Consider the following 12,067-nt stretch of genomic DNA (forward strand, 5'->3'; position numbering starts at 1 on the left):
CACTAATTAACAGACAAGGGACAGAGAGGGAAAGAGAGAGAGAGAGAGGCAGAGATGGAGAAAAGCTGCTCAGACTGGTGAAGGGAGGGGAGACAAAGGAGGGATTTACAGAAGCACAGGTGAGTTTCTAAACATATCCTACAATGGGTTTTTTCTTTCTCTCTCTCTCTCCCTCCACTATTGCCTGTTCCACCACCACCAAGCTTCTGCTCAAGGCTCCAAACACAAAGGAGAAGAAAAGCCATCAACCCAAAAAATTAAAACTGTAATAAAGGAACAAAATCCAGCTCACACACCCAAAAACAAGAGAACGTACCTAGAGCACTTTCCCCAGATTAGAAGCTCAGGCAAAATTTCCAGTGTTAGAAACAAGGAACAAACCGGACGACCCAAGACTATTAATTTATAAACAAATCCTCACACCATGCAAGTTTCTCTGGCCTTTAAGGATCATTTCCTAAATTGATGACACTTACTTTACTCCTCATTTAAGGGATAAGGAGGAAAACTCTTAAAATCAACTTAAAAGCCATACTGCAAAGTAGGTAATTTAATTTTAGCCAAACAGAAAACATGCTGTAGATTACACACACACGGCAGCAGAGTAGTTTCCCCTTTAATCGCCTGCGACCTGCAGCACCAATTTTAAATTTTCAACTTGGAGAGGTTTTTTCTTTTCCTATCAGGTCTTTTGAATAATGTTGGCTTAAACGTCATCATTAACATAAACCGCAATTGGATCACAAAGTTACGTGCAAGTAAGGGCCGAAAACTTTTCACATCCAAACTAGTCGCAATTAACTCGGATGGCATTTGGTTCCAACAGCCGTCACTTATCAGACACTGCTCTGAACTCAAGTGACCTGTCGATGTCAACGTGTCAATCACACGGCTCGAAGCTGAGGAGTGTGATTGACGTTAATAGGACGTTTGTGTGTCTGGCGTTGGCTGACTCTTTTTCTAATAGTAGAGAAGGTGCCTCTAATGATTCTAGCTCACACTGTTTAGCAGTTTGAGGGCAAACCGCCCCAGTCAAGAGTCAGGTCATATTCTAATTATTGCATTGTAGCAGGTTGCACATGTGGAGAGCCAAAGAGGATCGAGGACCGAAATGCATCAGCATCCGGCTTTTCAATTTATCTGCACTCGTATATAGAAATATTTGTTAGAGATCGGCAAGAATGTCGACTGGACTTAGAATACAGAAGATAAGATTTAAGTTTATGTCTTTTGTGGAGAAATACTCTTTTGGGATAAAAGAAACTGGTTGGACACCTAAAAAAAACAAAACTTAATTTATTGTGTTTTGTGATAAAAATGTAAATTTCCAGCTTATTCCTCATGATAAATGCCTCAAGATTCTGGGGAAATCTACTGAGCCTGATCACACACAAATGCTGAGAACAGGAGGAGGAGGAGTGTAGGGGGAGGAGAGGGGAAAGGGGAGGGTAACCCGGTTCCGTAGGTCCTTTGCGGTTGCCATGGTAACCTGCCACAACCGTCAGCGGCGGCGGCGAGGGTTACGTTACCTTCAGGGGAACAGCAGGGGCAGAAGGAGAGAGGTCTTCGGCGTGGCATCCCCACAAAGGGCTCAACTTCCACAAGACAAGAAGGGAAAGAGTGTGAGGGAGCGATGCAGGAGGACAGGAGAGAGAGAGGAAGAGAGGGATAGAGGGAAAGAAAGAGCGGTGGAAATAATGCAGGAGGTTCATGGAGAAAGGGTGGAGGATGCGAGGGAGGAGGAGGAGGAGGAGAGGTGAAGGGCAAGGTGGGTACAGGGGAGGTGGGGAGAAGAAAGAACATTGAGGAGAAAATCAAAAGAGGGCAGGAGCGCTGAGATAGGGAGAAGACAAATTACCTAGAGAGAGGAGGTGGGAGAGATCATCTGTGTGGTGTGAGGGATGGAAAAACAAGGAGTAAAAATAGATAACAGGAGAAGACAGAAAACCTGGAGCACGGAGAGGGAGAAAACAATGCTCCCGATTGATCTCGCTGCTGCACGTCTTCACATCATCCTCATTTAAGACACCAGCAACCCTGGGTTTGATGTGTTTGCATTTATTTTCCAAGTGTTTGCTACGGCTCAGAAAGAAGTTCTCATTTGAGGAGCCATTAACTGATCAGCAGTGGGTTCGTCTCTCGCCACAGACACGGGTGATTGATTCTTCTTTAAAGAAGCTTCAGCCTCTGCTTGTAAACACGACTCCGCCATGCTTAGACCACCCGGCTCAGTTTGTTCCAGTGTGGTGACTTTTTAAAGAGTAAAGCTTTAGCTAATGTGCAAATTGGGACTTTTTTCTCGTTTGCAACAGCAAAACAGATTTTAGAACTCAAATGTGAGATCATAAAATGGTGGGTGATGAAGAATAAATTACTTAAATAGGGGGGAAAGAACTTCGGGCGGATTATAGAGACACATAAGGGGAAACAGACCTTTTAGAGATACAAACAAATAGAGTATGAATCACAACATGACACAAATATGAGATGGACACAATGTTCTTAAGTAAATACTGGAGAGTTGCTACAAGGGACTATCACAGAGGAGGGAAAAAAAAGGAAAACTGCGCTATGGAATATCTGTTTTGGACGGATCTGAGTTCTCGTAAAACTTTTTATGGCTCCACCGAATCATGCAGATACGGTTATGAAATGCATCGTTACCACCCGATGCTCAGTAAATTCCTAACTGTATGATATTCATTCAAGTGGAGGATGAAAATTACAAGGAAGAAATCACGTAAAACTTTTCAACCTAAGAATATAGATGTCCCACTCCTGGCTTTGGTTTTTGGTGCCCCCTGCAGGGCTCGAGTGAAACCGTGCACCCTGGGAATCTGGTATTCAGTGAGAATGCTACAGTTCCTCATTCCAGGATAAAGCAAGAAGCAGACGTCACAGCATTCAGTTTATTCAGTTTGGATTTGAGCCGGCGACACCCCGTGGCCCTGGTAAGCCGGTCAGGTTTTTTTATGCAGGTCCAACACATCTTGAAAACTCCACACAATCTCATGTCTAGACCAGCAGGACAAAAACCACAATGGAAGAGGAAAAGATAGTTCCCCCTCATATTCAGATAAGGTCAGAGTCTACGAGATAACAACAGATACCACAGGACGTCTGACCCAGACAACGGCGGAAGCTGTTTCTGCTGACTAATCACAGCTTGGACAAAAGGTCAAAGGATTGTCTATTAGTACAAACTACACACACACACATAGAATGTCAGGAGGTAATGCAACTGAGCAGGTATGAGAAAGTCAGGGGACAACAGAACAGAATGAGCACAGAGGAATGAGAGGGAAGCTATGAGCCAGGCCAGCAGTTTAGTACGATTCAGTCCAGAGCAGGTTACACAATACTTTCACAGAAGAAAGTGAAGGGTTACGGGTTTTCAGTGTCTGTACGTGTGTGTTCATGTAATAAGGCCCATTATCTGTGGTATGATAATGTGCCTTTTTCTTCAACAAATATAATATCGGAAAAGTTGAGCTCTTAACTTTAAAAATTCATTAAAACCTTGACTAGGTGAAATGAAACAGAAGCTCAGAATGGAAAATTTAGATGTGATGTTTATAAAAAAGGTAATATGTTCTCTATAACATTTCTTTAAAAGAAAACTATCAACAAATCCAATAAAAAGACCAAAACATGTCCATCCCTTAATAATAATAAATAATTTTATGACAATTTCATAATGCAGATGGGAACTGTAGTCAGAGGAAGAGGAAATTCACTGCTCTAGTTCATGATGCAGTAGCAGGTATCTGGCACTGACCTAAAATAAACTAAAGGTCTTTGTTGACCCAGGAGGAAAAGTTTCTCTGCAACAATGGAGCCTCAATTTATAGCACAGAGAAATATGATACACCAAGCTTTGAAGACCTGGGATATATATAAATAAATAAGTCAGAGATCTTTTGTAAAAACAGTCAAACGTAAAGAGTCATAATATCTTTTGAGCAGGTGAATTGTGAATTTAAATAGGTATTTTTAGGTAGTTGATCCGTATTCAGTTACTGTACGATAAAAAAACTCCGAACAAATATATGTGTTTATGTTTACAGTTTGCAGAAAGCTTCTGTGTACATGGTTTATCTGATCTCAGTACATATATCTGCTATATGGTGATAAAAACAGCCTCGGAGGAGGAATGAGCTCTTCTAGTTTTAGTTTATTTTATTTTGGTTAAATACTTAATATGAATATGCAAAGTATTCTCTATGCGTTTCTAAAAGATGAGCATGTTTTAAATGTGGTATGAATTTTAATGGTAAACGCTGTCAGTGGAGTGCTCCTCAGCACATGCATCGTTATCACTGAACTGCCCTTTGCTTTTCTGTCTCGGCAAAATGTCGCAGTTTGTCTCCCGGCCGCAGACTCTTATTGTGAAGTCTGCTCGCTGCGGCACGACAAATAAAAGTTACTCATTAATTCAGTCATTCGTAAGTTTATAGAGATCAAAGATGATCTTAAGAGGACAGCATGAGGCCGAGTGTCTGATCTCCGTTTGATGTAAAGAGTGTCTGAACTAAAAAACCCAGGGAGGGGATGGGGGGGAGTAGGGAGGGAGGGAGAGAGGGAGGGGGCAGAAAGTATTGCAATGAGGCTAAAAGCCAGCCAGCCAACAAAAGGTAGATATGAGGAGTACAAAGCTCAGGTAGTAACACAAGTGGGGGGGGAAGGACAGATCGGGTTAGCCATTAGGTTAGAGTCAAAGCGACAGATTTGAAATACATACCGCCCAGATGCAAGTCCAGGATTTCACTGTAATTAGAATCTCCCCAATAGTCTAAAATGACAGGGATATATTAGAGATAGGAGTTATTTTACACAGCCCCAAACCGGGCACACAAACCAGCAAATCATGCAACACGCAGACACACACATACGCACACACTGCAGCAACACTCAAAACAAAGAGAGTCCATCAGTACTCACCACGGTGCATAATATGGTTTGTGCAATGTTACAGTACAGTACATGGCATTTTCCCAAACAAACGAATAGCCGACCGCTTCATAGATTTGTTGTCTTGCTGTGCACTGGCTCACTCTGCTTCATTTCACACAGTTAACGGTCGTGCGTCGACAAAAAGAGGCAAATGGTGTTTGCGTTTGTTACACAAGTTTGGTTTGACAATGTTGTCGTACGCTCAAATGACGAGGGAAGATTCAATTTCCAGTTGTCAAGAATCCAATGCGTGTGCGCCAGGGTTTGACCACAATAACGCGATGATTTAATTCTCAAGTTACTTCTGACTGGAAGAGCAGCTGAGTGTCGAGCGAGACCTCTGCGTGCAGGGAAACAAAAGTGCTGCTTGTGCTCGCTCAACATGATAAAAGAAATAACAGATGATATCTCAGCAAATATCTGTATCAAGTCACTCAGCCACGGCAAATAATTCAGGAAAAAATCCCAATAAGGAAGACGTGAGCTTGCAAAACCAATTTAAATTGGATTTCTTACGTTCTGATTGGATTTATGGAATAACGCGGGCGTGATCTGAGTCTTGATCAGAGTACGGGAGCTCTCCTCATTGAGAGGCAGCCAGCACGACGAAATGCATCCAGGATGAGCAAACACACACACACAAATCTATGTCGGGGGGGGTGGACACACACATTCTTCCCGATTGGCATGCAGCTCGGACTGACTGACTGATGGCGGACATGTCATGGACAAACAGCGATCAACATGTTCGGAGATGGGAGAACTGTTGCAGAGTGCCACCACAGATGGAGCCTGAATAACAGTGTCACATGTCATCGATTACAAAAGAGAAAAGAGAAACTACAGTAAGTCTAATACCTGATCTTCTTTTGTGCTGTTTGGGTAACGTATAAGTACCTTTGTACAATCCTTTAAAAGAGTAGAGTAGTAAACAAGTTAAGACATACTCAAAACATTTGATTGTAGAAACAGCTGACGGGTGAGGTGGCTCAATTTAAATAGGGAACGCTCCGTGCATCTACGTCAACTCGCATGATGAAAAAGATTTTTGTTTCATTCTGTTACATCGTATAAATTAGGCTGGAATAGGCTGTCAGCACTTCAGAGAGTAACCTCGGCACCTCGCTCGCTTACAGAGCTCACATCACTTAAATAACGTGTTATTGCTACTGAGCACCACTCATGCTTCACACGCTTAGAAAACTAGCAAATAATGAACCGTGCTGCTCGCTGTTGAATAATGTAGTCTTCATCTCGGAGGTATATTGTCTGTGATAGTCCCTTGTCAAGACCAATTTGGGTTTGTTACTTTGAACAAGCAAACGTGTGTTTCTGCACAGAATTCTACGGGTGTATTGATTTGAACACAGTCTCAAGCTGCTTTCAGATGAGCACTAAGCTCTGGACATTTCCTGGACTGTTTTCCTGCCTAGAAGTGAGCCCGTGTGAGAACACAGCAGGGAAATATCTGGAAGCGAGTGGGCGTATTCATGACGTTTCTAACACAGGACGGACGAGAGTATCTTACAGTGAAGAGATGTCTTACACGAAGAAGATGTGAACAAAGACGTCAAAGTGGAAAGACAATGAGATTTGAGAGTTTTTGGCGATGAGGGCTGAAACTTGTTTCTTGTTCTCAACGCGTCTGATAATCGGGACAAATCTCCTGCTGCGATATTAATTTCCTGGAAATCGATTCTTTCTCGCCGTTCCAAAACAGCAGTTGTGCCGTACTTCCACTGACAAGTACCGTTTTATAGCGGCAAAGAAGAAGTAATTTCCAGGTTTGCGATATTGGCGATATTTTAAGTTTGAAAGTCCAGTGAAACGGTGAAGTTCGGTTTTGAGGGGTCGCACTAGCGTTGCCAATAACAACACCACCAATCTCATAAAGCATCGCAACAATAACTTTCACACAGGGTTAAACTAAAACAACACATTATCTAAGCTACTATTCTTTTCAACTGCACGTGTCTTGGATCATTACGCAAAGTCTCGGGGTCAGAATCATATCTGTCACATTGGTATCTGAACATCTCCAGGGTGTTAAACTCTAAACTCTTAGTGTAAATAACAAGTTGTTACCTGCTTCTCCTCTCAGAGCTTTCTCCACAGCGACGCCCCTCTCCTCCAGCTGCCTCTGCTTCTCCTCCACCTGCTCCAACTGCCTCTGGATAATCTGCAGGAGGCAAAGTCGGGCCAGGGTCACATTGTTATTAATGAAGTGAACATAAGCATAAACACACAGTGGCACGAGTGCTTTATAAAAACAACTCAAGTTCTCGCACACGGGGACAAAGAACAATCACTTCCACCACTAATTAGAACTAATTTGTCCCAAAACCTGCAACAGGGGGCAGCGGCGGAGGGTACCTCTCCACTGATGCCACGGTTTACACTCATTAAAAATAAATGTCTCGAGGTGCGATGGGAGTACGGCTAATTAGAACTGTATTGATGTCTTCAAGTAAATGAACCTGCTCTGATTGGCATTTAAAATACAACTTCATGACTTTCACCAGAAAGCGATTTGTTCCACAACACATTCTCCCTTGTTATTGGCAGTGGCAAGGTAAACGAGGCAGTAATGGGGTCTGTTGAGTTTGATGAACTAACCCAGTACTCTGCATGTCAGCAACCCACAGTGGCATCATTAAAGCAGAATTCAATCTAGAGACTGAGATCATAAACGTAGAGCCAGAGGAGTCGACCTCTGCTGGTCATTCGACAGAATATAGGTTTCAGGCACTTCCTGGTTGGCTTCACTTTTCGGAACCAAGAGTCTACATCCATTTCTATACACAGCCAATGGTGTAAAACTTTGATTGCCATTTACAAGTAGTGCACAGGGGGCAGTGTGAATCTCAAACACTCAAATAATTAAAGTACTTTTCTAATGGTGGTACTTTTGCTTTAAGTGTCTGCTATAAAACACAGAGCAGAGTCGGACAGAACATCTATCTGCCTTTTTATAAACCACTAATGATAAAATACAACTATGATCCCTTGAAGTGACACAGACATTTATAAAAGCAATTAATAACATTTAAGAATGATTCAATATAATTATGATGATGAAGTGCTACAGCCTCCGTCCCGCTGCTTGTACCATTAGTTACTGACTGTCAGAGGTAATATAATAACGGTGTAATTAATGACAATGGCGTCTCGATGCTGTGTGTGTGACCCGACTCGTAGAAAACACTTCGGGGTTGAATTTTTTCTGTTGTAAATTCAGCTTATAGAGCCCCCCTGTGGTGAGAAGAGGGAGTTGCATTTTTTGGCTGTAGCGCACACTCGGTACTTTTGATAGATTATACTTGGTGGCTGAACTGGTATAGACGGTGGACACTGATGTTTAAAAATGAGCATACGTTTGAAAACTAGTTTCCTCCGAGTGCTACTTCCTCAGTCAGAGCTCCACTTTATCAGAGCTCTGCAGCAACAGGAGCTGAATAAGAAGCAGTTTGGCTTCTGTAAATAGTTGCGGAGAAGGAAGCAAGATTCAGGCCCGGCAGACCGCAGCTCCGGGGGAAAGAGCTGAGTCAGTGGACTGGAAGCCTGACTACAGAGTTACAACATCAATCACCGTGCATTTCCTGAGCAAGAGGATGAATTCGGCCTCATCCTGAGAGGGTTGAGACACATTACACTGTCCATATGGTGGTAAAAGAGAAAGCAGACTACTGAGTAACAGTGGCAGCAGTAATAAAGTTGTCCGGAGGTCCACGTTCAAATGGGAAAGTTCGCTCAGACTTTTATAACCCGACTTCCACACACACACATCTGTATGTAATCTCTAACATATTCTGCAGACTGTGTAGACACGGAACAGGATTTTGGGGCTGGAAGGTTTTTCGTTTCTCGTTAGACCAATCACGCTTGAGCAGGCTTTTATCGCCTGCAGGTAAAAACTCAGTGCGGCGAGTGAAAGAGCTGGAACACATTGATTAGAAATGCATCAGGGGTCGGCTTTTTAGTTTATTTGTCTTCATATGCAGATAACTCTTAATAGAAATTAACCAAAATGTCGTGTGGACCTAAAACACCTATGAAATGTATCTCTGTTATTGTTTTGGGTGGAAAAATAAACAGTAATAGACTGTAATAGAGCCTCGGCATTAATATCTGTTGTCTCTACCAAAAGCCATTGCCCCCCAGAGGCTAATTCATCATCAGTAGCCGATGGGCTCTGAGATTTCTCTCTATAAAACCCATTCAATATGCATAACACAACAACCTCTATCTCTGTGGAGTATAATTAAAAATAAATAAATCCTTTTTTTCACCCTGAATGATGACATACAAGTTATAATTGTAAACAAAGAGTATCTGTGTCTCGTCAGTAAACAGCTCAGCGGGTCTCTGGTGGTTAATGGAGAGCTGTGATTGGTCGGTTACCTGGGCTCTGTGCAGCCGCTTGAGCTCTTCCTGCTTGGCTTGTCGCCGCGCAGCTTTCTGGACTCTCCGCGTCAGCTTGGCGTTCAGCTCTTCCTCCGTGTAGGTTTTCTGGGAGAAGGACAAAAACGCGGATTAAAAAGAGGTCTCACTCGCAGGCTGCCGATCTGTTAGGTTGGCTCCAGACCGAGGGCCCTGGCCCTTCAGGGAAGAAACAAGTGAGCAGGAGAGAAGAGGAGAGGAGAGGAGGGGGAAACTCAGACTGGATCTTACACTGGATCAATATCACCAATATATTCTTGCTTCACTACTACACATCTACACACTTATCTAGGACAATGAATTATAATCTCAAGGTATAGGAACATAAATATCTTTGAAAAACATGTGACAGTTACTGTATAAGCCTTCTTCACTTTATGAAACCTTTTCTTATAATAAACAAAACAGTGAGCGAACAAGCAGGGCCGTTCCCCCCCCGTCAGCCGACATGTGAGCAAAAGGAAAGCTGGCGTCAGGAGAAGGACAGAGCAGCTCTGAGGAAAACGTGTGGAAGTTATTCCAGGAGCCAGACTGGAGTAAAAAAAACAGCGTCACAGTGACAGAAGTTAATATCGTACCAGCCCCCTGATATCAAGAGATGCAGAAGCATCGCAGTGACCAGAAAGGTGAGCGCGAAAAGTCGTGTTTGAACAGAGCGGATATCCAGCGAGTGAGTGAGCGGGGGGGCGGGCGCCACGCTCCGACTTGTCACATGCATCCAGAGGAGGACAGTTAGCTGGAGGCTAAGCGCACATGAGGTGTTATGGGTGTAAACTGGCACATGCGCAGGGACGGGGGTGGGTGGAGGGGGGGGAGGTGGGAGTGAGTTGATTATGAACATATGGAATACTACCTTCGTGGCGTACGATCTCTTGAACGCCAGCGCGTGAGGAACATAAACAGACTTGAGGGGGAGGAGGAGACAAAACATAAAAAAAGGGGGGAGGAAACAAACATGATACAGGTGGTATGATTAAATGGGTTAATGATTATGTTAAAATTGGTCAAAATAAACCAAAAATAAAATGAATAAATGAATAAAAGTAATTAAACTCCACAGGTACGATCAAACCAGGCAATGTTAATACCCCACATGAAAACAAAATAAATTAAATGACAAGGTGCACAGGGATATTTTCACACATCTATGTTAATTAGAATTAGAAACAAAAACTAAATTATATAATAATTAATCATGTGAAACAGACAAACACATTTGAAGACCCAAGGATTAAAGGAACCCATCTTCCCATAGAGAGGTGAGAGAGGTCCGTTAATGATCCCTGTGGGAAAATACATGTATCTACTGCACTCACACGTCTGGAAAACTAGTAACACAACAACAAAGATGAGTCTACAGAACTCCTGTGAGTTCTCGCTGAAATACACACGGCCTGACAGGCATGAGACACCTTTTATCTCCCATTACTGAAGTCGTACAACAGACAAATTCCGACGATATTTATAAAGAGTGAGAGGAAAATTTGAATTCCTCAAATGTCGTGAAAAATGAAGAAAGATCATGAACAGGCAGAGTTCTTCTTTTTCTTTTTCTTTAAAAACAACAAAATGTGTTGACAATGGTAAATGGATTCAAGCCTCTGGGCCTGAAGTCGACTGTATCTATCTAAACCACCAGCTACACAAACACACACACACAGACTGGGCGGGGTGGAGACAATTATTTTGAATTTCAGCCATAAACATAATGAATGCAAATACTTTTTTAAAAGAAGAATATTGTAGAAATGTGGAGTTTTATTATTATATTTTATTTATTCTGCACAGTTTGGGGGAGATGTAAGCCTCCAGCATATTTGATTAATCCAGTCTTGACGAGTTCACTCACTAATATACATTATTGTGTTGTTTGTGTTGTTTTTTGGTTGTTTGAAGGATTCTGCAAAAAATCTACCGGACAGATTGACACGGAATTTGGTGAATTTGCGATATTTGTCAAGAGAGAACTCATAAAAGTTTGGTGCAGATCCGGATCAGAAGGTGGGTTTTTTTCCCCACTTTTTCTCACATAATAATTCTTTAAACATTAATGTTAATTGATGTTTATGAGTGTGAGGAATTTGAAAAAGATCCAAATAAAAATCCAGATGTAGTGAATTTTATTGTGGTTTCACAATTTAAATATGTTTTGTGATTTTGGGTGAAATTCCAATTCTACTTAAAAAAAGTTGAATTCAATATATTTCAAAGTCAGTCTGAGAAGCCAGAGGCAGTTTATGTAAATCTGTCAAAATTCAAATGTTTATTGGAAATTCCAAATCATCCACCACCACCACCGCACAATACCTCCTCGTCGTCTTTGTCCTTTTCCAGTTCAACCTCTTTTTCCCGCTCTCTCTCTTTATGCCTCTCTGTCACCCTCTTTTTCTCCTTAATCTCCCTCCTCCTCTCCTTCTCCAGTTTCTCCTCCTTTATCGCCTCCTTGTGAATGTCTGACACTAGGTCAAAGATGTCCGTATGCCGCTAGGGGTGGAAGAAAGTATTCAAACGGAAAGTGTTTTTCTTTTTAAAAGGGAAACAAACAAGACACAGATGCAATGGACTGTGGACACTGGTCTAAAGTATCTGCAAAGGTTGTCTCATTTGCCGCTGATTGGAAAGTCAAAGGAGAAAAACCTGCAAAGAACACATCACCTGCTAGACACACATTGCT

The 12,067-nt window shown here is 42.3% G+C and overlaps 1 protein-coding gene across 1 annotated transcript in view; it reads right to left on the reverse strand.

Moving 5' to 3' along the window:
• mical3a (microtubule associated monooxygenase, calponin and LIM domain containing 3a) overlaps positions 1 to 12,067 on the reverse strand; it is a 63,746-nt gene that overhangs the window by 5,591 nt on the left and 46,088 nt on the right. Inside the window, exons 31-34 of the mRNA XM_061075863.1 lie at positions 11,701 to 11,877; positions 10,247 to 10,297; positions 9,355 to 9,462; positions 7,039 to 7,132 (exon numbers count right to left, since the gene is read on the reverse strand). Coding sequence (XP_060931846.1) covers positions 7,039 to 7,132; positions 9,355 to 9,462; positions 10,247 to 10,297; positions 11,701 to 11,877 — 430 coding nt within the window. The remainder of the gene's footprint in view (positions 1 to 7,038; positions 7,133 to 9,354; positions 9,463 to 10,246; positions 10,298 to 11,700; positions 11,878 to 12,067) is intronic.

The sequence above is a fragment of the Limanda limanda genome, chromosome 8, assembly GCF_963576545.1.
Source record: "Limanda limanda chromosome 8, fLimLim1.1, whole genome shotgun sequence".
Taxonomy (NCBI): domain Eukaryota; kingdom Metazoa; phylum Chordata; class Actinopteri; order Pleuronectiformes; family Pleuronectidae; genus Limanda; species Limanda limanda.